At 36.6% G+C, this 24,820-nt stretch overlaps 2 protein-coding genes across 2 annotated transcripts; both read right to left on the bottom strand.

Annotated features, from left to right (window-relative positions):
* Positions 1–10,511: 10,511 nt before the first annotated feature.
* LOC121427841 (WAP four-disulfide core domain protein 1-like) lies at positions 10,512–17,318 on the bottom strand. Its single transcript, XM_041624409.1, has 4 exons — positions 17,009–17,318; positions 15,621–15,662; positions 11,954–11,995; positions 10,512–11,354 (listed from the first exon to the last, which is right to left on the bottom strand). Exons 1-4 carry the CDS (start codon positions 17,316–17,318, stop codon positions 11,212–11,214), a joined length of 537 nt encoding a protein of 178 aa, XP_041480343.1. The 3' UTR covers positions 10,512–11,211.
* Positions 17,319–20,635: 3,317 nt separating this feature from the next.
* LOC121427840 (beta-1,3-galactosyl-O-glycosyl-glycoprotein beta-1,6-N-acetylglucosaminyltransferase 4-like) lies at positions 20,636–21,757 on the bottom strand. The gene has a single exon (XM_041624408.1). It carries the CDS (start codon positions 21,755–21,757, stop codon positions 20,636–20,638), a length of 1,122 nt encoding a protein of 373 aa, XP_041480342.1.
* Between the last annotated feature and the right edge of the window lie 3,063 nt (positions 21,758–24,820).

Below are 24,820 nucleotides of genomic sequence, written 5' to 3'. Positions count from 1 at the left end.
AATCCGTTTAAGAGTAAGAAAGTTATTACAGTTCAAAATTTTGGATTTGTGACGTCATAAACGAGCAGCTGCCCCATGTGTTATGTAATATAAAATGTATGAATTTCAAATTTTGTATGGTTCCTGACGACTTAATTTTATTTTCTTTTCATGATCAGGTGTGAAATGATTAGTCTATTGATATACAAAAGCTACAGTGAAAACCATTTTCAATTTTCTGAGAAAATGACATTTCTTTGATTTTTTACCATTCGCTACGTATGAATGTTGCTCGCATATGATGTCACAAATGAAATAATTGAAATTCTAATAACTTTTTGATTATTTGATGAATTTTTCTCAAACCTTCGGCAATATTTTAATTATTTTTTCCTGCTATTTTTACAGTAAACTTTTTGTCAGGGTGAACTTCCCCTTTAAATTCCTCCAAGTTAAAACTTGTGGTTTGGTGTGAGTGCAGAGAATTATCTAGTGCTTTATACCTTTCTGTTTTTTTAAGGTAGATAAAAGAAATGGTTTAGACTGGGATGTGAGAAAAATGATGTGATGTAACTGCAGTCTGGAGAAACACCGTGCACATACTCTCATCATTTTTTTTTATTCTTTATTTTTTAAAACAAATGCACACCAAGTTAACCATAATGCATATAGCATTTCCATTTATTTGAAAGCAAGATAAAATAGCATTGTACATTAAATGCTTTGCTCACGGGCATAGGTGCAGTGGGCGTGGCCAGGGAACGAACCCCAGACTTTCTATGTACATGTATCACCAGGCGCCTTAGACCACTCGGCCACGGCACCTCCATACATCATGCATTCTATTGCAGTGTATAATCTAATCAGTGCCCTGCGCATGATTTTCATAGTTTAGCCTTTTCTGAGAATGAGTTGTTTATTATATATCTCTTCAAACTCGACTGTTTCATTCCTCATCACGTCACATCACACAAGAAGGAATGATAGGATCTTCATTTTGTAAGTGTTCATCTAATTTTTGGATATGCTGCTAGCCACATATAGCTTGGCCAAGGCTCCATGCTCACCTTATTTTCTCGGTGGCCCAATCATTCCACCAAAATCATCAATTTAATATTTTGGTGGCCTGCAAAGTAAATTTGGTGGCCCTAAAACAATAGAAAACATTACAATATACGGTATCAAAACTTTGGGATCCAAACCAGGCCACCAAGTGTTGGCTTCTACTGGATTTTGGTGGCCGGACTTCTCATTTTTGGTTGCCCTGGGCCACCGGGCCACAGCCAATGTCGAGCCCTAGCATGGCAGTGCACTTATATAGATGAGCATTTTGCAGTGATTTGAGCTGCTCGGGATTGTGTGTCAGCTAGGAAAAGAAAATACAATAGGAAATGTTTTTCCTTGTTAACTATCCTTTTGTATCTTTTGTTAACTTTCAAAGCAACAATACTGTTTGCACTAGCGTACCTAAGGGGGAGGCAGGGACTGCCCTCCCCCAATGAGTCACAACTGATCCAGGGGACGTGCCCCCCCCCCCTTTTGAGAAGCAAAATTAATAATTTGTAATTTCAAATGAAATGAAAACAGATGGGATTTTTTTTAGGTTGTCATTTTTTTTACGAAACACTATCTGTGGTTGAAGACCTTTTTTTTGCTGTCAACTTTTTTTGCGGACAAAATATACAAAAAATTTGAACCCCTTTTGGAAAATCCTGGGTACGCCGCTGACTGTTTGAATGGTTAGTTTCAAACTTTATTCATGTATGCCTATAGAAATTACAAGAATCTGACTAATTTAACCCTTAGTTTAATCCATGGTTTAATGGGGGATCAATTTGCCCCCCCCATCAAAGTTTTATGACTACTCCATATGAGTCTGCTGTGCAAACCCTATACACTCGAGTTAACCCTATCATAACTGGGCTATTTCAGACAAGTATATATGGGGGTCAAATTGTTTAATAAGGGTTAAGGGTCTGAATGTGCAGCCTACTCATGCCTTGTGTACTGAAGGCCTGAATTGAAATAACAAGTTTTGTATGTGCTAGTCTTTGCGTGGAGAAACACTTGCTGTTCAAAGTTTCAATCAGGGTCTGTGCCAGCAGACCAACTCCATATTGGCATGCAAGGTTGACGTTTATGGCCTTTTCTTTCAAGTCATGCACATCTTTCGGAACCAAGCTTACGAGAATTTGAAAAGTAGATCATGTATTGTAGGGGGTCCTAAAGCTATGCACCACTCATTGCGTTTGCAGTTTTTAAAGGCAAATGCGCACTCTGTGTGTTGAACTGTGACTGCAGTGTAACAAACGATACCTATTCAATTTTTTCTTCATAGTCTGCAGTGTATCTCTTAATGCAGAGATAACCCACAACTCTTTGGAATTTTGGAGTTATATTCGATTTTCGATTTAGATTCATATCCTATGATAATATGAGCATATTTTAACAATTTAGGCACAGGAAATACTATTTTTTCGCATGATAAATCGAGTGCGTAGCTTTAGGACCCCTTCTACATCAGGCGGCGAGATCAAGAGGTGTTCGGAAAACACTGCGGGATTTTTGTATTAGTGAGTTTTGTGATGTTTTCTTTGTTGTTAAGAATCTTCAGAATATTTACCACAAATTAGTAAAAGATGATTTGTTCAATATTAAAATTGGCATATTTTTTATCGTTTGTAAACAAAGTGCGTAGCTTTAGGCCCCCCCATCATAGATGTAGGGTCACAACCCTTTTTGCAATCACACACAGGCACACCCCCCCCCCCATTTTACAGGAATTAGTGGACGAACAAATCGAAAGTAGTTCTCTTCATAAATCTCACAAAACTTCAAAAATTTCAAAGGGGGTTGGTGTCAGATTGACCCCTGAAAAAGCCAAATTAAAATAAAGTAAAGGGATTCCAAATGTTACAACAATCTGAACATATTTTTATGTAAATACAGAACCTGAAAATAAATATAAATATAATTAAATGCTCAACAGATATCTTAAAATTTAATTTATGTATGAATGAAGAAATTACCATCTAATTTATCATTAAAAAGATTCTACCGATTGATGTGATGATAACGACGACAATGGTCTGCTGAAGTTTGCAGCCTCCCAAGTGAAAGCCCACCAAACTGGTAAAATTTCATGATTGGGATCAAAGTTTGATTTCTCTTACTACATGTATTTAATTAAGTATTGATTGAGAGTTTGAAAATATAAAATTTGACATTTTCATACAATTTTGTGTCTCAGATTTGATGATGATGGAAGCTTGAGGTTTGATTTTACAAAAACAAAAATCCTTTTAGTATTCTATCATGGAATGTCCAAATAGATTCCTTTTCTTCATGCATGATATTGAATTACTATTTGTGCAATAATTGTATAAATATCCTTAATTTTGTATTGGTAATAATTAAAAGTTATGTAAAGATATAAAGAAAGAAATTATACTTTATAGAAACATAAAAGGCTTTCTTTCTGTTTGTTTGTCTTGGTAAAAGCTTGAGAATACAGGGGTATTTCACCCGTAATGACTTTTAAAAATAGAATTACAGCAGTGGAAACTTTATCAACATAGTGGGACAAGTAACAAAGTTAGTGCATCTGAAAATTTGCAGAATCCTAAGAAAAATACAATTTGAATATATGTTTTCAAGTGATTGTGTAATGGTCTGATAAACCCTCAGTTTCTTTAGTATTTTATCATATGAAATATTACTAATAGTATTTCAGTTTCTATTCAAGAAAATTAAAGATGGTCTGCCTGCTCATAAAATATGTTTACTCATCTTCACTTCAAATTATTTTCATACATGGGAGAGATTCTCTGAAAACTAGAGCTTGTTTTATAGATTAAATGGGGTTGATTTCATCAGCTCAGTCATAAAGGCCCGTATTGTGAAGTTAGGTTTAAAGGTCAAGTCCACCTCAGAAAAATGTTGATTTGAATCAATAGAGAAAAAATCAGACAAGCACAATGCTGAAAATTTCATCAAAATCGGATGTAAAATAAGAAAGTTATGACATTTCAAAGTTTCGCTTATTTTCAACAAAATAGTTATATGAACGAGCCAGTTACATCCAAATGAGAGAGTCGATGATGTCACTCACTCACTCACTATTTCTTTTGTTTTTTATTGTTTGAATTATACAATATTTCAATTTTTACGAATTTGACGATTAGGACCTATTTGCCTGAAGCACAAAATGTTAAAATAATGGAATTCCACGTGTTCAGGGAGGAATGAAACTTCATTTCACATGACAATGACGAGAAAATAAAAGTATTTCATATTTCATATAATAAAATACAAAAGAAATAGTGAGTGAGTGATGTCATCAACTCTCTCATTTGGATGTAACTGGCTCGTTCATATAACTATTTTGTTGAAAATAAGCGAAACTTTAAAATGCCATAACTTTCTTATTTTACATCCGATTTTGATGAAATTTTCAGTGTTATGCTTGTTGAATTTTTCTGTTTTTATTCAAATCAAGTTTTTGTTGGGGTGGACTTGTCCTTTAACTTAAACTCAGGTTTAAAGTTGTGGTTAAGTATGGGAAGCCAAAAGTATCAATTTTTTTTATTAAGTTGAACGTTTCTTACGTTTACGGTGGTCTTTCCCGATTCATCGATGGTGAAGACAATCTATTTATACTTCCTAGACAATTATGAATGATTTGGGAGTCAAATGAGCTGAAATATGATATATCTACCATTAGAGATTTATGTAACAATTGGCTATCCATACTTAAACCACAACTTTAAACCTGAGTTTAAGTTAAAACCAGATTTCAGAATACGGGCCAAAGCGTTTACAGATATTTGCCATTTTTAGAAGGTTTGCAGGTTGCAGCTCAATATACATTTGAGGCCAGAAGTTTATATTCACCCAGGAAATTCAAAGAAAAGTTGACACTTGCTTAACTTAAAATTTACCGTATCTTGTAAAATATTTGTGCTATCATGACAAATTTGATATCAAATAAATGAGTATGTCATGCCCCTTCATCACATTGCTTTGTCATCAGGAGCTGAAAAATATTTAGGTGTCATTTTACCCTCAAAATCTTCATAGTTTAGACAAATTAAAATAAAAAACTTGACAAAAACATTTCATATTTGTGCTAGTTACCTCTTAACACAAACATTTCAGATTACAGTGTTTTGTTCAGTAGTGACATATGATAGAAAATGATATTTAAGTCATAGATTTGAGAATTTATATATTTCTATGAAACGATGTTTGAAAATATAATAAACAATCGAATACATTTTGCACGAATATTATTTTCTTTTCTTCAAAGAAAATTCCCCAGGAAATATACTTTAATCTCAATGGCATGGCATCCCAATTATGTGAAAGAGCTTAATACACTCTTTCACTTGATACCAGATTTGTCATGGTAGTATTTATATTTCTGAAGATAAAGTAAATTTTACGATGTTTGGCAAGCAAACAAATTTCACTGAATTCCATGGGTGTATGTAAAATTTTGGCCTCAACTGTATATTTTTAATTCTTCTTCATCCATGGATGTATTGTAGAGAGTATTAACATCCTTCCAAAGGATAGTTCCTGGACACAATTCATTTGCAATTTAAACTGACAAACATGTCAATCAATTAAGGATTTGTTTCTGAATGTACTGTAAGAGTGTGTGTGTGTGTGGGGGGTAGCTGATCCACCGTTATTGACCCCCACCCACACACACTTGCATAGCTATGCCAATCTCTATCGAACTGACTTTAAATGAAGGTCTGTGTTTGGCATTAGTATACATGTATAATCTATAGTAACACCAAGGCCACTTCATGACAGGGAATTTGACGAGCTGATCCTTTTAACCATGTTCTTGAAATGATAGTTTAATCCCATTCTTCTAAAGCAATATTTACTTCTCATTCACAATCTCCTACTATAAAAGTAAATCAATGGAGGTATTTGTGAGAGCCTTTTTTTCTCGATGAAAAATTCCCCAAACTCTACATTGATGAAAATCAACAAACTTCTAAACGCTATCTGCTGTGTGTTTTTCTATTCTCTTTGACCCACCTCTCACTCTCCCTTTCTCTTTTTTCTTCCCTCTTATTACAATTCCCTTTACTTTCTTAAACCCTAAATAGACGGGGGGGGGGGCGAGCTGATTCAGCCCCTCCTCTACATTTTTTGCGATAAATCTGCCGCTCAAAATTTTTTGACCGCGTCGCTTGCTGATTTTTTACTTTCAAGTCTCGCTCCACTTATGAGACCAAAATTGTGATCCCCGGGTACACCTACACGGTTCCAAAATTACGTAACATTTGGTTAGTGCATGCAGACCCAAAATTACTCAAAAATTTGAATGTGTACACATTCAATCCAAATAGAGTTTATAGCCAAAATTCATAAATGTGTCATTATTTTTCCTTTTACTGCTTAAAATCAATTAATATTATCTTGTTTATGGTCAAAAGTCCCCAACAATTTCCATTAAAAAAACAATAAAAACTAAAAGTAAAAAAACAGAAATATATGTAAGAAATTTAGAAAACAATAGAATACATTAGAAAATAAATGTTTTTTGAAATTTTTGAAAAATGAATTTGATCAGATGCCTATCTAGAGTATGTGAAAGAAAAATTAGCATTTAAGGGGCATTATTTTATTAATTATAGAGCAAACTTATGATTTTAAGCATAAATTTAATGAGCATATTTAATGAGCAATGAGATTTTTCGCAGAAAATGATAGCAAAGTTTTGTAGATAATGCCATGGGTAACGTGCATGCCAATTTTTCGTCGCAATTGCGCAATTGACGGCCGAGAGCATAAGGGGGGGGGAGCTGAATCAGCCCCCCCCCCCCGTCTTCTTCGGTGTCGAAATAGCTCAGTCTATGTAGGTTAAAGGGAAATGAAACCTTTGGAACAAATAGGATTGTGTAGAAACAGAAAAATCAAAGAATAAGAATAAAGAAAGTTTGAGAAAAAACAGACAAATAATGAGAAAGTTATCATTTGAATATTGCAATCACTAATGCTATAGAGATCCTCACATTGGCAATGCGACAAGGATGTGTGATGTCACTGATGAACAACTTTCCCTTTGGTGGACTATAAAATACCCTCAAAATGTCTCTTTTTGCTTTTTCTTATGATGTTACAAACTCTTTATCCATGATGTATTCTTAAAAAATATGTATTACATGCCCTCATGTAGACAGAACACATGATTTATAGATAGATGTGATAAAAGAGGCAATTCTAGTGAAATATATACTAAAGTAATGGGGAGAGTTGTTCACAAGTGACATCACACATCTTTGTCGCATTGCCAATTTGCTATCTCCATAGCATTAGTGATCGCAATATTCAAATGCTCATAACTTTCTCATTATTTGTCCGATCTTTCTCAAACTTTCGTTGATCTGTTTCTTTGATTTTTCTGTTTTCACACAAGCTATCTTGTTCCAATGGTTTCATTCTCCTTTAAAACTCTTCTTCACCCATCATTTCTCTTGCTCTTTTTCTGTCTTTCGTTTTTTATTTTCCGCCAGTCTTCCCTCAATGCTTACCCTCCCCACATCTCTCCCTGTGTCCCACCTCCCCTCCCCCCGGCCTCCCCCCATCTCTGTCCCACACACTCTACACCCTCCCCTCTTTTCTTTCACTCCTCTCTCTCTTCACATTTCCAGAGTTTTGATTTTGTGACCACATACATGTAGCTGCCCCATTGCTTCCTTCCTTTCTTTATTTCTCCCCCCCCTTTTCCCCTCCCCCTTCACCTCTCCAGGATTCCCCCCCCCCCCGACACCACCCCTCCTTACAACCACGTATGATATCAGACCAAGAAGATTAGCCTGTGGATTATCTTATCCGTGTCATACTTCGATTTAGACATGCTTACATGTAAATTCAGGTAAATGACAAATTGAGGAAATAGTTAATTGAACACGTCATACCATCTATCAAGAAGGTATTTTCAACGTGAATGTGCTCATTATGCCCACCTATGCCCTCTAAACGATCTATTCTGACTATGCGATTCGGAAACATAACTAAATAGACAAAGCACTGTGGTGCACGGATCCCTACAATAAGTTTAAAGTAATGTTGTAAATAGTTGTTTGGAAAATGGTGAGATCAAGGCATCACGCCCCGGGTCACGCCCGTCTTGTTTAGATTTAGAGAAAAAAAAATAATTGGTTCCAAACTGTAGCGATGTTGGGGCTGTCATGCGACCGATTTGAAAGTGATCAGGGGCCCGTTGCAGAAAGAGTTGCAATCAATCGCAACTCTAAAAATCACGCGCAACTTGATTTTCAACCAATCAACAACGCGCATTTGGGACTTGCGATTGATTTTTTGGCTTGCGTTTAAACGCAACTCTTTCTGCAACGGGCCCCAGGCCTGTTTACCGGATGTACGGCTAACCTGACGATGATAATGATGATGGTGATGTCGATGGCAGTTGCGATGGTGATGACTACGATGATGATTATGATGATGACGATGATGGTGATGATAATCATGATAGCAAATACGATTGCGACGAAGATGATGATTATGATAATGATGGTAGTGGTGGTGGTTGATGGGGATGATTATAACGGTAAACGATGATTATGATGACGACGATGATGATGATGGCGACGACGACGATGGTGATGATGATTCAGTGAGGATTCAAGAGGAGAGTTCCCAAATAATGTAAAGCCCGAGTACCAATAAAAAGATTTGATTATGAAATGTAATATTGAAGCCTTGATTTTCACTCCCAACCCAAATCATCTCGACAGCACAAGTTAGCAGTATTCAAATCATGTTCAGATACATAATTGAAAATACTTTATTCTCAATTACAACAAATAATGACCATTCTACACACAGTAATTTTGTAATAACATCAGTAATATAATATACTTACAGTGTAATCATCACGTCATTGAATGATACAGTATAATTCATTAAATATGGAAACATAATAGAATCAACATACAGGGCTATTTACATTATAAAAGTACCAAAAATACCAAAAACATAACAAAACAAAACATCAACAATACGTTCTTTTTTTTGTACTTACGTGCAGCAATACAATTACACACTATTTATATAAACGTTAATAATATTCTACATGGAATAAAAAAAAACATGTTACGGGAATTTCGAGTGAATGAATGATAAAACCCAATAATAGGCATTCTAATGGGGTGTTGCAAGAAACTTGCGATCAATTGCAAGTCTATTTTTGGTCCCTGAATCAACCATATGTATTGCAATTAATTGCAAATTAGTGATTGATTGCTAATCTACTTCTTGAAACAAGAAGTTCAATTCGATTTGCTGTAACATGGGACTATCTGTTGTAAAATTGCAACAGAATATTTGCAATTGATTGCAAATATTTTCTTGCAACGCCCCACTAGTATTCCGCGTCATTGTTTTTTTTTAAGTACACAGCAAAAACTGTGGTGTTAACCGGTGTACATAGAGGACCACACCAGTTATTTTACACCGGTGTTAAATTGGTGGTGTTAGTTTTACACCTATAGGTGTTATTACAACACCTTTGGTTGTTACATTTACACTCTTTGGTGTTATGTTCAATCTTTAGGGTGTAATTTTAACACCTCAGGGTGTGGTCCTCTATTAACACCGAATGGTGTCAGTTTTAACACCACAGTTTTTACAGTGTAACGACACAAAACTAATGTCTATGAGAACATGGGGAATAAGGGCATCGGTATACGGGTTGTTAAGAGCAAGATCATCATGATCATATCGATGATCAGTCATATTTAAAAATAAACTCATTTCAATGATAACTCAAGATCTTTCTCAATTTAATTACCATGATTAAAGGGATGGTCCGCGCTGAAAATATATCTTAATACATAGACTAGAATTCACCGAGCAAAATATCAAAATTTTCATCAAAATCGGACAACAAATAATAAAGTGATTGAAGTTTAAAGTTTAGCAGTATTTTGTGAAAAAGTCGTCATGAATATTCATTAGGTGGGCTGATGATGTCATATCTCCACCTTCCGTTTTCTTATGTTATTACATAAAATCTTATTTTTTCATTATTTCATAGTTGTGTGAATAATATGTCTCCCTTATAATGAAATAAGTTTCAGCAATAAATATCTAATGCACTAAATCAGTTGTCAATCCAATTTTTCTAGTTTTTGAGGAAAAAAATTAATAAACCTAATTTCAAAATACAAAAGAACAAGTGGAGATGTGACATCATAGCCCACCTAATGAATATTCATGATGACTGTTTTCACAAAATATTGCTAAACTTTAAAATTCAATAACTTTGTTATTTGTTATCCGATTTTGTGAAATTTTCGGCATTTTGCTCAGTGAATTCTACTCTATTAAGCTATAAATACTTTCAGCCCGGACCATCCCTTTAAAAAGATAAGGGTTACATGACATTTACTTCTCTTTTTATGTTATTTCTTCTCTCTTCCTTTTCATCCTTTTCTTCGTGTCCTCTTTTTTTTTTTTTTTTTACTTTTTGAGAAATAATGGTGGGTGGGAGGGGGGGGGGTGGTCACCCTTATGTCAATGGATGAGCTATCATACATCCTCCACCCAAATAAAAAGCCCCGTATGAGAGAGAAAGATAATGCCTTTTCGGGAAAAGAATTGCAGTCTCCCCAAAATGACCAGGAGCTCGGTGCAGAGACAGTTGTGTTTGAACGCAAATCAAGAAATTAATTAAGAAATAGAGGTCTCCAATGCGCGCATTTCATGGGTTGAAATAAAGTTTCGTTTGACAGTTACGTAAATCGTTTCATCGCAGCGTTATGTGCAACCGGCCCAGAAACATTGACTGAGGCGATGTCAAACTACCTGACTCAATTAGGATCTATTCTTCGCTGGGAAATGAGAAAATTAAATTTTACATTAGAGAAAAGAAAAATATTGCCCAGTGGTGTACCTGGCAAACCTCACAACGAGGGGCAAAATAAATATAACACGCAGGGAGGGGGGGGGGGTCATCACTATTTTTAGAAGAATCTTTCCGTCCCAAATTTCCTGGAAAGAAAAAAAGGGCCATCAATTCGAGAAGCGCTTTCCTGTCACAAATCCTCTGACAAGCAAGAACAAAAAAATGAGTTCGGTCAGGGTGGTAATCTGTCCCGCCCCTTCAACAGAGAACACACGGCATTAGGGGAGGGGGTCACCCAAATCCTGCCCTTGCGTTGTTTAAGTCAATCATTGGTGACGTCATCATTTAATTTGAATACAGATGCCTTTGTTTGGTATATTGTTTTCCTCATCACCTGCGTATGTGATGTAACACCGATAGCCCGTTGGACATTCCAATAAGATACCATCCCCCTCGTCAAACGTTGACGTGCTGCATGATTCCTCTGAAAAAAAAATTGATTTAAGATAACAAATAGAATTGCTTGAGATAAAGAAACAAGAATTGGAATTGATATCAAACGACTTCAGATAATTATGATAATGCTAGAAATTAAAGAGAACATTTCAAAAGAAAATGCTGTTACACGTAATAAATATATAACATCGTAACATTAGAGTAGTGAAAGTTTAAAACAGTCATGCGTACTCGTATTCAATAGAAAAAAATGACACCCGGTGGATGTTTCATGAAGCTGTTCGTAAAGTTACGCACAACTTCACGCACAATATTATATTCTTAGGTCCTACATCAATCACATGGTGATATCGCTAAGCGCAAGAAAGGATCATCAGTCGTGCGGAAAGCCTTTCGTATCTTATGAACAGTTTTATGAAACACCCGCCTGTACATGTAACACGTGTTACACTAGTGGCGTCAGGCACATTTTGGTAAGTTCATCAAAAATAAATATGCAGTCGCCAATATGTGAATCAATATAAATAATGTACCATAATAAGGCTCGCCTCGGTCTCGATCAAAATACTCAAACCAAATCGTTAAGAAATAAATAAACTCGACATTCAACTATAAACCTATACACACCTGTGTGAGTCTTTTCAGGACCAGTTATTAACCATGCATTACCTGGGGAAAGAAATGTAAAAAAAATGCACGAATAGAAAATCAAAAGTGTTGCAAATATAGGGAGAGCTGACGAGTAAAAATATTATCCATCATAAACTCAACTCAGGTGAGGTGAATGGGTACCTGGCAGGAATTTATTCCTTGAAATGCGTGTGCGCTGTAATCATAGTAATTACGGCAGCCAAGCTACAGCTGGGGTAATAATATATGATCCAAGTCCTTTCGAAGCGCATAGAGACATTATTCATAATTGTGATATGCGCTATACAAGAATTGTTTATTATTATTATTGAATAAGAATACTGACTTTCCAGACAACACCTAAATTTATGATATCGAAGAAATTATTGAAGGGGGGGGGGCATTTTATTTTGTAAGATAGACTAACCGAACTTTGGACAGGAGGAATAATGCCTGCAACCGACGACAGATTAGAACACTGTAAAAACTGTGGTGTTAAAACTGACACCAATTGGTGTTAATAGAAGACCACACCCTGAGGTGTTAAAATTACACCCTATAGATTGAACATTACACCACAGAGTGTAAATGTAACAACCAAAGGTGTTGTAATAACACCTATAGGTGTAAAACTAACACCACCAATTTAAGACCGGTGTAAAAGAACTGGTGTGGTCCTCTATGTACACCGGTTAACACCACAGTTTTTGCTGTGAAGTGACGAAGAGGACGATAAACCGGGAGAGGATATTTTAGTTTAAACTTTTGCCCTATTCTGTAATTGTCATTTTTGCCAACGGTAAAAAAAAGTCAAATGCACCCAGCCCACTCTCAACGGAGAAATATTGATTTTCATCCACCTTTTAAGATGAGGATAATTACAAAATGAAAGATTAACATTCCTAGCGAAAAATTCTTAAATAGCTCCTTGCCCAGGAAATTTTCTTCATTTTAATAGGAAAATATTCCAACCATCTGAAACGAGAAAAGGCTTGGCCAAAATTGCATTTCATGATGAGGGAATCAACCCTCAAAGAAAAGAATGAACAAAATATATCGAACAAAATACCTGAACCTAACCCCTTGAACATGTCGGCATTGCTGGCATGCCATTTTCAGCCAAATACTTTTTTTTACATCAAATACACTCGAGCGAAAAAATGGGTTATTTTATTTTTTATTAGAACATATTTAATCAGGTACAAAAGATCAGTATAAAACTGCTTTACATCAATGACCTGATGAAAACATAAAGAATAACATAAATCATCACATCATACATGAAAATATATAGTCAAAATCTAAATCAAAGATAACAATACTTAGTAACATAAATAAACAAATATTGTTACTTAAATGGTAATATTAATCAAACTAAAAGATTGTAAATTATTAAAAAGGAACAGTAACTAATATTAATACTACTAATTGTATAATTTATTCGCTGATAAAAACAATGAACAATGAAATAATTGCCATCAACCTCTTATAATTGAGCAGCATTGTTCTCAAACATAATGATGACTTCCCAGGAAAAAAAAATCATTTCTAATTTTGAAAACTTCCGAACTCACTCATTTCTATTCTGACAAAAAAAGAAATATATATGGGGACGGAAGAAGTTGGATTATTGGTAAATGTTTGTATTTTGCGATCCTTTATAAAACTGATTAATACAAATTTTCTCGCTATCTGATACCCTTCTTATGAAGGAAAAGTGGGAAATTGTTAGTAAGACAATTCTTGCATGAGAAAAGCATTGATACAATTAGCTAAGTAAAAATTAAGCATTTAAAATATATAGAAAACTCACAGGAGAATTGATGTTGATAAAGAAGTAGGTTTGAATCTAAAATACAAAAGGTTCTACATCAGCTACAAAAATATTAAAAGCAAAGAACTTAGTCATGATACATTTGCAAAATGACGTGTGTGCCACTAGCGTACCTACGGGGGGGGGGCAGACTGCCCCCCTGACGAGTCACAACCCATAATAAAGACATATCCCTGCCCCCCTGACGAGCTTAAATACCTAATTTGCCCCCCCCCCCGACGAGCTTGAAGGCCCCTTTTTTTTTGCTTGTCAAGTTTTTCGACCGGTTTGCCCCCCCCCTGTGGAAAATCCCAGGTACGCCACTGGTGTGTGCTATCATCATCACAACCCCAAATCACAACAAGAGAGCCCGGCAAGAGAGATATACGAATACTGCTAGAGATCTAATGCTGCTCGAAAAGAATTCGACCATATTTCTGAAAGGAAATTCTGAAATTCTCACCGGAAAATACCCAAAACTAAATTTCAGACCTAATATTTCAAGTCTCGGGGGATTGAAATGCGGTTAATCGATCGACGTATTTCTCTGGAGAGTGGTGAAGTTATTAAATTCCATTTTGGAGGACCTTCAAATCAGATTAAGTCGTAGATGACGCTCGAATTTCAAAACTTTTTTGAAAGTTTGAGGTTTAAATGACGGAAATGGGTCAACACGCAGTACGCTAACAGAGAACACCTTGAATTATTCTTCTCCGGGGTTCTCTTTGCCCCCTTCCCTTATTCCAAACTCTTTCTCTCTCCCTCTCCAAACCTTCTTCTCTTTTACCCCTTCTTTTTTCATTTCTCTTCCCCTCTCTTCCTCAGCTCTCTCTCTCTCTCTCTCTAAACCTGTCGTTCTATCTCAGAACGTAGTACAAAACATAAGAATAGTCAAGATTTTCCAATTTTGCTAATGCTTTATCGTTTTCTTTGCCTGATTGTGATATATCTTTCTCCGTTTTGAAATCTTCCTCCATCTCATTCCTTTCTCCTATCATTCGTCATCACCATTATTATCATCGTAATCACCACCATCATCATCATCATCATCACCATCATCATCATCATCACCATCTGTCATCATCCTCATCATCTTCATTAATTTTGATTCATTTTTTCTCTTTCATACATTTTCCATCATGTCCATGTTAAGTACTCCTATTTTGTCTTCTTCATTATCTTCTTCCTTCCCGTTTTTACTGTTTTAATCCCCCCTCGCTTTTTACCACTATATACATATTAATCTTCTTATGCTTTCTTGTCTTCGTCCTCCTCTTCTCCCATTCTTTGTCATTTTCATTTCTTCCTCCATTCTTTCTTCTTCTGTCATATTTCATCTGTTCATTCGATGGATTTAATTCATGATCATTATCTAGAGTTTTGGAGGGCCTCGGGAATTCTCGTCATAATCACCAGTTGCATTTGGCTGGATTTTTAAATTAATCATATTTGACAAGCTCAAAAGCTGGTCATCGCCAAGTTTAACCCGCTAAAAAATAAACTGTCACAATCGTTATTCCCATATACAGTGACAATCAAACATGCGAAATTTGTATTGAATGATATTGTTCGTCTATACATGCAGGTAGGGTCCCTTTCTGTACTCTAACTTTTCTTTGACAAAACCCTTTTTCTAAAAATTTGTTCCCAAATCATTAAACGCAATCGTGTCTTATTCAATGCTGTGAATATACTAGTATTGTATGTTTTCTCTTATATAATGTTATATTTTCATTCTGTTCGAAATGGCAATGTAGCCCTACTTACCTTATTCATGCAACTCAACATCAAATATTTTTTTAAAAATCCACATAAAATACGTGAAAGGGTGCCAGAGTCGAGGATACTTACCAGAAGTTCTTTGCCGAATCGGTTCATTTAACCAGTCAAACGCTGCAGTAGAACGAAACAAGATTAAAAAACAAACAATATTGATTTATTTTCTTTTATATATTATAATTCTGTTCTTACTTTTGTTAACGATATCACGTACGGAACACGCTCTGGGCCCAGTTGCATAAAAGTTACTATATTATGGAAACTTTGCCATCCAGGTGTAACTTTCATGGAATCCCTGATTTTGGTTGGTTGATGAGCATTGTAACCATGTCCATGGGAGTGACCATTGGATGGCAGAGTTGCCATTAATAGTAACTTTTTATACAACGGGGCTAAATCTACTGAATAAAATCCAGAAAACGAACAAACATGAAACATAATTAAAAAAAATAACATTCAAATAAAAGTAGCCTTTATCGTCTAATTGTCATGATTATTTCCTTGCTTTCAATGAGGAAAGGAAATGGCATTTTGGTAGTTGCTCCCTTCCCCTACCCGGGTGCCGCCACTGCCAGAACGACAACAGTCATGACAGTTGAAAGGGTTTGTGACAATGTCATGAAGCCTTCTCCGTATTATGAATACCATCACGCAACGATGCCTTATTGATGGTATTCACTGCATTGATTTAGTTTGTGTATTCAATTTAGTTCGCAGACATTGTAATATATATATCTGCAAATCAACCTTAGATCAGTTTACCTCATTCAATTACTGCAAATACAAAGAACTCGTTTATACCCTTGTACATTATGCAGTACATGTAGTATGAGTGTAGAGACTGTTCACTGAAGCCATGTAGGGGGAGATCTGGGATTTAACTATGAGGAGAGGAGACACCTTCTGAACAACAAAAACATTGGCCGCAGTGAAGACGGGGTTGTCATCACTCATGTGGAGCATTCCCCTTCCATTTTTTTTCGAGGCAGATGACCCCCCCCCCACATACACATACAAAAAAGTCGGGACAAAAACCGCGTTTGCGCCCATTATCCAGGTTATCCCCGTGCCTGAATGAATCATCCGATCACACAAAAGCAACAAGAGTGAAAATCGCGATTGATTCCTTCAATTTCGATCATAAATTTGAAGTTTCAACTCTATTGAAGAGTCAATTCTAAAAAAAATTATTAGGAGAGACAGAGAGTAAGAGATACACAGACAGACAGACGGAGAAAGAGATAGAGAGAAAGAGGGAGGAGGGGGAAGGTGAGAACCCGGGAGAACGACAGAGGGTGGGAGAGGGGAGATCGATAACTGGGGTAAAAATGGGATTGATATATCAAAGATGGTCCAGATTCTAAATCCAAATACTGCTCTCAATTCATAAAGAAATTTCCTAAAGAACTTCACCCCCTTCTGGGTGAGGTACATCGTTACCATGGTAACCTACCACTTACCTGGCGGTGGTTTGACGGGATTCATGCAGGTATACTGACAACCATTGAAGCAGCATTTCTGATCGATGGAACACACCCTATCAGAGCGGCATCCGCACTGCGAGCACGCATCCTCTGGAATCTGGTCGGGAGGGGGTGGGCAACGCCCTACATGGCGGGTGGGTGTCAGCGATTGGATCTGAAAGAATCGAGTCCCATGAAAATATGAACTTTTGAAGTTTTCATTTATTGTATTATTCTCAAAGAAGCAGGCAATTTTTGGCAACATTGCATCTTTAGCCTTGACTGTTTGGCATGTAATATCTGGCATTACGTCGTGCTATGTACACGTAGACCAGTGACAATGCGGATTCATTTTTTTATACTGGCATCATTTATCATGTTTATCTTGCAAAGTTTATATCAAACAAATATGGGAGGCAAATTGACGAAAATATGAAAACAATAAATCTAATAAAAATCAGGCGCTTAGATAGCAGTAAATAAAAACAACAATTAATAAGAATATCAAGTTTAAAACCAATCGTTGAAGGAAAGTGGTTATTTTTGTTATGATTGTTTTCTAATTTCATTTGGCCATGTTGGCTGGATAATACCTGGTCCTGATGACTACTAATAGGTTTCAGCGTTGGCTTATAGGGTAACAATCCAAATGTAAATCCGATAAATTACTCAAGATTTGAGATAATAACTTCCGGGCCCATACAATTTAAATATAAAAAGTTGGGTAGTAGTAGTAGTAGTAGTAGTAGTAGTCAGGGGCGGATCAGCCCCCTCCCCATAGAAAAATGACAAGCAAAACATTAATAAAAAGGCTTCCAGCATCCACATTCACCAGCCCCTCCCCCTGTATTTACTCCGGGTACGAGTGGAATAATGTCGAACTTCTGCTAAAATGGTAAGCTCAGACAAACTTGGTGAATGCACCTGGCGCGGGGGGGGGGGGCTAGCGAATTGTATTTTATTCCATCTTGGCACTTTGGAACCAGTTTGAATTCAGTGCCGAGGAATTCTATTCATTTAAACTGGATATAGCGCACGAATTAATGTAATCACATCAGCTGTTTTCACACCACACGGGAAGGAACCGTCAGCAGTGAATGGGCGGTAATGTGAACTTAAGAGAGAAGAGAGAGAGACGGAGAGTAGAAGACTGCGTGAGAGGAGAACGAGATGGTGAGACAGAAAGAGAGAAGGGAAGAGAGAGGCGAGAAGAGAAAATGGAGAGGGAAGGGGGGGGGAGAGAATGGAGAAAGAGAGGGGGTTGAAATGTGAAATAGAATAATAAACTAAATACATGATGAAAAATGAAGATCGTGGAAGCAGCGTCCCGGTGGAAGCAATTTAAAATGTAGATCATAAAGAGGACGGAAAAAACAGATAAAAATAGAGAGAAGGAGAAAGAAAGAAAGTAAGAATGAAAGAACGAACGAGAGAAAGAAAGAAAGAGAGAGAGAAAGAAAGAAAGAAAGAAAAGAAAGAAAGAAAGAAAGAAAGAAGAAAGAAAGGAGAAAGAAAGGCAGAAAGAAAGACAGAAAGAAAGGCAGAAAGACAGAAAGAAAGAAAAAAAGAAAGAAAGAAAGAAAGAAAGAGGAGAAAGAAAGAAAGAAAGAAAAAAAAATCGAGAGAGTGAGAAAGAAAGAAAAAAAAGAAAGAGAGAAAGAAAGAAAAAATAGAGGTGAGAGTGGGAAAGAAAGAAGTAAGGAAGGAAGAAAGAAATGAGGAAAGAGGAAGAGAGAGAAAGAATGACCCCCCCTCCCCCATTTATCTCCTACAGTCAGCTGTGTGAATTTCTGGAGAGTTTTGAACTTTTCAACCAATGTCTAAAGCGCATGTCACATTATAATCTTGGAGGGTGGCCAATTGGCATCCACAGGCTTGGGGCGAGTGTATGACGTCATCAAAACTACAAGAGGACAACAAATCTTCAAAAGACGTCTTAGGCAACACCAGACCCTTTGAACAGATTTTCTATGTAATCATAATGACCATTGTCTTATCATGATTTTTTTTTTGGGGGGGGGTTACTTGTACTTGCCCATCATGCTTTGTCTTTGTGTTTATATTTTTTTCGTTGTTTTATACTCATTTCATTTATGATTTTTTTTCTATGAAAAGCGTTGTTTTATTTATTTTCATTCACTGTTTTTATTTCTGTATTTGTTATGTAAATCATGTATGTACACTTTGACAGGGCTCCCTTGTAAAGCAGGCCTTTTGGCTTGAATGGGACTACCCTGTCTTTTAAAGAAAACGTGAATAAATAAATAAAATAAATAGAATATTGTTGATTTCCAGCCAAAGAACATCTCATTTATTCAGCCATTCAAATATATTGAACAAAATACATGAATATGAAATATGAATTAAAGTCATACCTCACTTTGTGTCATTCATACAACAAATTTACAAAATGAAATTGAAAAAAAAGAAAGAAAATGGAAGCTCCAAGCAAACATTGATAGTTTATTTATATTCCCTTAAACACCGTGGTGTTATAACAGACACCAGTGCTCCGTAACACAAAGATCAGCGATCAATCGCTAAATGAACTGACCAATCAATATCAATGTTACAAGCGCTTTAGGTGTACAATACTGACCAGGGACCAATCAGTGCGGTTCTTTCATATTTGCAATCCATCACAAACCTTCGTGTTACGGAGCCCAGTTTATTTCTATAGAGGACCATACCCTGAGGTGTTAAACTTACACCCTAGGGATTGAACATAACACCAAAGAGTGTAAGGTAACAACGAAGGATGAAATAACACCTATAGGTGTTAAACTAACACTGTCAATTTAACACTGGTGTAAAATAACTGATGTGGTCCTGTATGTCATCCGGTTAATACCACAGTTTTTGCTGTGTATAGATTAACAGCATAGTGTACCCGGATAATTATTCAGCTATCACAAAAACAATTCATTATATTGTATAACACTTATAAACGTAGGCCTACCCTTGAACAGCGATAGATGAAAATACTATAACTGGTACCTGCATATGCATCTATTCTGCTCTTACTATTTGTTCTTGTGTTCTGTGTTTTAGTTAAGTTGGTTACGTAGGAGAGTACTGTTATGCAGATCTGGTTTGAAGACAAATTATACAATGGTCTTAAACTGCTAATCAAGATTCAGAAGTAGAGCTATTTCCATATTCTTCTGAATTGCAAAAAAAGTCCATACGATTGGTTCAGAAGGACAAACTGTACTTTTTCACTTACATCAAATAAAATAATAGGCATTGAACGGTCCAATTTGCTATCATTCGAACAAAGACATAACGAGATGAAAAGAAGAGAAATGAGTAAGTGTGAGAGAGAGGGTGGAGGGGGAATGGGCCACCCAAATCTGAAACGAAACAGTGGAGTAACAATAGGTATGGCCTAATGTATAGAAATAGACCTACAGATGTTTTTAAACCTCATCATATCGAAATTTGATTAAAAAAAGAAAGTAGAGGAAATATTATCAAGTATAGGGGAGAAAATACAATTTATAAATGAAGACTCGATGTATACAAGTACATCACTATGATATTTCAGTACGTGATGGAAGTTTTCGTAACGTTTAGATAGACCATGATCCTGTTAGAGATTCTTATTTGACAGACAGTACGTCATCACCATGACCAAGCTAGCCAAAAATGATCCTTGTGAGTTCTATTCGTGAGCGAATCTTGAAGACACTGCAGTGCTATTGGATCCTTGAAATAGTAGAGTTTGTTGACGAAAAGATGAGGCATGGAAGATATCACGGGAAGGTCTGCAGAGCTGAAAACGCAAAGATGGTGGATTATCCAACCGTTGCAGACGTGCCGGTGATCATGCTTCCAGTTGACATAGGTGGTAAGGTCCATGGTACTTCCAGCAAATCCTCCAGGTGTTCCAGGAACGCGGTTCAGGGATGCCCAGTAGTGTTCATCCGGAGACCATGCATCCTCGAGCCACTCCAGAAACATCCGTGGCAACTCCTCGCTCAAGACATACTCCACGAACCCTCGCGTGAGGGAGTTGTACGCGTTTCCAGAGAACAGTTCTATGTCACCCGGTGGTGGGTTCTGCTGAAGTCTGGTTACGACCTCCAACTTCCGGTCCGACCCGTATCTGTGGAATCTGTTTAGTTTCTTGCCGACTGTCGGGTAGGATTCGACATCGTTGAGGCCATTGTAGCTCTTTAGTTGTCGAACCATCTCCAAGTTGGTCTTCAGCGGGAAAGCCTCTCCACATTGGTTTATCAAATATTTCCACTGCACTTCACGCTTAATCAAGTCTCGCATGCAGTTTATGTCCGCCATGAGACGCGAGTGTCTTCCATATTGAACATCCTCAAGCGTAGAACAGACGAATACGTTGTCAAAACAAGATGCCAATTTCCAGATAGCTTTCAAGAAATCAGGCGATGATTTGGCATCTGGGTGAATAGCATATACATTCTGCGGTTGGTACAACGCTCGCAGAAGCTTCTCTACCTGCGCGGCATTGCGGTGAACGACTATCACAAATGCTAAAGGATACTGTTCTTCCTCCCGAGAAGCAGCCCTTCGCGGATATTGCCTCTGTTCTTTGAAGAAGTCGCAGTTGTCAGCATAAGCCGCCACATCTCTGTCCGAAGGTATCGGTATGAGTCCATTCGCAGATATCTCGACAACTTCTTCGTAGAGCTTCCAGACGAGATCTATCTCTCTGGGATTCCCTTTCAAGATCTTACTACAATCTACAGGATATTCCAGATGAAGGGGCATATCTTGAAACGCTCTTTGGTGGGTTCTTACTGTCACAAGAATGCAGATGACCAATGAATAGATCAGAGTGATGGTCGGCCAATAATTCCAAAGGTACAACCAATATCTTTTCCTCATTAGAGATCGCGTCTTGTGGTGACGAACCTCGGTCACTCGAAAGAAAGTCATGACTATACCTACAGGATTTACGTTTGACGCTTGCTGACAAGAAGCACATTCCAAAACCAAACATTATGAAGATCTAACCTAAGCTTCCAATCGAGCCAATGTTGCATTTGAACTTGATAACATTCCACCGGAATTCGATATTGATTTCACCTTCATGGCAAAGTTGAAAATGAATAGAATCCGATGAGAAAATTAATAATTTCCAAGTGTCAATTAACTCAATCGGGTGTTACGCGTTATTGGCTTGTGTCGTTCCGGTATACAATCCAATCATAATCAATTATGTATGCAAATACGCCTAATACTGGAAACGTGGTAAAGTTTCAGATATGTATTTTTGAATGCCATACATCTGTTCGTATTGGTTGATCGATCATTAAACCGCCACACTATCACCAACAATATTCTCAAGCAGATGGCATAAATGAGTTTAAATAAACAGTCACACCATTCTGCACTTTTTTTCGCACTGACGTCCTTTGAAATATTATTTTGTAAATGAATCGCTAGATCGCTGCATATACCGACTCACATGTACAATTTACTCTGAAAATATATCGGGAAGGAGGTTACTGGTATTATAGGGACATTGCGTTTGAGCCGAATGAATAGACGATTTCGTTGCCAGCATGTCTATACAAAGCAATAGACAACAATACCAGTTCTTGGCACTCTTATACAAACTGTAATATTCTATCAATATTTCTCGTTCGTCTATACAAAAATATGATGTATTGTTGATAGATTGTGATAGGTGAATGAAAGATATATGGATGAATGATTTGGCGAACGCTTCAGCATTGTAAGTTGGGGTCAGTATCACTGTCATATTGACGATTTCCTATTACGACAATTACACGTTTTACTGGTAGTGCAAACAATAAGGTAAATAAGGAGCAGGGTATAATTACTTTAATTTATTACAAGGCCTACCTGTGTTCTCGAAAGCAAACATTCTACACCTTATTCCTGAAATATTTGAGACTTTTCGTTTTTATATATCTATGCTACAACAAGGGCTACTACTACTTCTACTACTACTACTACTATTACTACTACTACTACTACTACTACTACTACTACTACTACTACTACTACTACTACTACTACTACTTGTACTACTACTACTTGTACTACTACTAATACTAATACTGATGCTACTACTACTACTACTAGTACTACTACTACTACTACTACTACTACTACTACTACTACTACTACTACTACTACTACTACTACTGCTACTACTGCTACTAACACTACTACTACTACTACTACTACTACTACTACTACTACTACTATTACTACTCTACTACTACCACTACTATACTACTACTACTACTGCTCCTCACACTACTACTACTACTACTACTACTACTACTACTACTACTACTACTACTACTACTTCTTCTACTACTACTACTACTATATTACTACTACTACTATATTACTACTACTACTACTACTACTACTACTACTACTACTACTACTACTACTACTGCTACTACTTCTACTATACTACTACTACTACTACTACTACTACTACTACTTCTACTTCTACTACTACTACTACTACTACTACTACTACTACTACTTCTAATAATAAAAATAAGCAAAACTTTGAAATTTGAAACTTTCTTATTTTACATCCGATTTTGATGAAATTTTCTGTATCATGCTTGTTGAATTTTTCTCTTTTTATTCAAATTAAATTTTTGTTGGGGTGCACTTGTCCGTGAAAGAAGGAAATGTCATCGCCTTACTTGCCTCTACAAAATCCTGAATGGCCAACTTGACATAGATTATGAAAACTTCATCAAGCCCAAGCCATCAAGAGGCAGAAGAGGACACACTCGATAATTCCAACAGCAGTACACAAACTCAGACTCATTTGCCAATTCCTTCTTCATCCGAACTATCAACCAATGGAATGGCCTTCTACCAGAAACTGAACTACCAGAACGTCCATCAACGGCAACCTTCAAAAATGCCCTTAATAAAGACCTAATAATTCACAAACTGAAAACTAGACCACACTCTCCGGCACACCTCCAGTTAATACTCTTCTTTGAGTATTTCGGAGGAACGTCATACCGAGTACCAAGTACTACTACTCTACTACTTCTACTTCTTCTACTATACTGCTACTATTACTGCTACTTTTACGACTACTGCTATAACCACTATTAATAAAAATAAAAATAATTATAATTTTCTATCTGCTATAGGCTCATTAAGGCTAGACGACACGTTCATGAATTTTTGAAAAAGAGTTACTGACATACTCATTCGAAAGTTATGATCATTTAATATCATCTGTGGTTACAAAAATCATAAAATAATATCAGTGTATTTTACACCAATCATAATGTATTATCATGAAGCAACAGATTCTATGTAATATTCCCGCATATCAGTCCTATTGCCCATCCCCTATATACAATGATCACAGTCGAAGAATGTGGGGGGGGGGGGCGGAAAGCGAACGTGATTTTTCTCCTGAATTTACTCTCAAAAGATGTTTCTGGTGGATGGTTTATTTTCATTTCTATACCGAGTCGGTGACATATTTCTTCTGCTGTCCAAATTGTCATGACATGTTTACGGCGAGCCATATCACATTTCTAAATATCTATAGTTATTCTATTTTTTCTTTTGTAGAACGAAATATGGAGTCCAATACTTTGTCCAAAGAATGGTCAATGTACGGCGTTACACAGTCATTGTCTACGCTCTTAAAACAAATCAGTCAAATTGACTAGACTAGTAGTCAGCTCTCTCAGCTGGGTGCAACTGTTATGGCAAACACTGATATTCGAATTTCTGACATAATGATATTCTAGTCAGAAATAACTCCGTTCTAGTAAGATATGACTAGAAAATAGTCACATATGA

Source organism: Lytechinus variegatus, chromosome 14 (genome assembly GCF_018143015.1).
Source record: "Lytechinus variegatus isolate NC3 chromosome 14, Lvar_3.0, whole genome shotgun sequence".
NCBI classification, from domain to species: domain Eukaryota; kingdom Metazoa; phylum Echinodermata; class Echinoidea; order Temnopleuroida; family Toxopneustidae; genus Lytechinus; species Lytechinus variegatus.
Note: the sequence above shows the minus strand (reverse complement) of the source record. Positions and strands in the feature narration are given on the sequence as shown.

Excerpts from the sequence above, each read along its gene's own strand:
- LOC121427841 (XM_041624409.1), bottom strand. The coding sequence starts at position 17,318 with ATGCCAGATATTACATGCCAAACAGTCAAGGCTAAAGATGCAATGTTG. Across the intron at positions 11,996-15,620 it reads GATTCGGCAAAGAACTTCTG|GTAATGCATGGTTAATAACT; the intron begins GTAAGTATCCTC and ends TTCTTTCCCCAG. Across the intron at positions 11,355-11,953 it reads TCCTGAAAAGACTCACACAG|AGGAATCATGCAGCACGTCA; the intron begins GTGTGTATAGGT and ends TTTTTTTTTCAG.
- LOC121427840 (XM_041624408.1), bottom strand. The coding sequence starts at position 21,757 with ATGCCCCTTCATCTGGAATATCCTGTAGATTGTAGTAAGATCTTGAAA.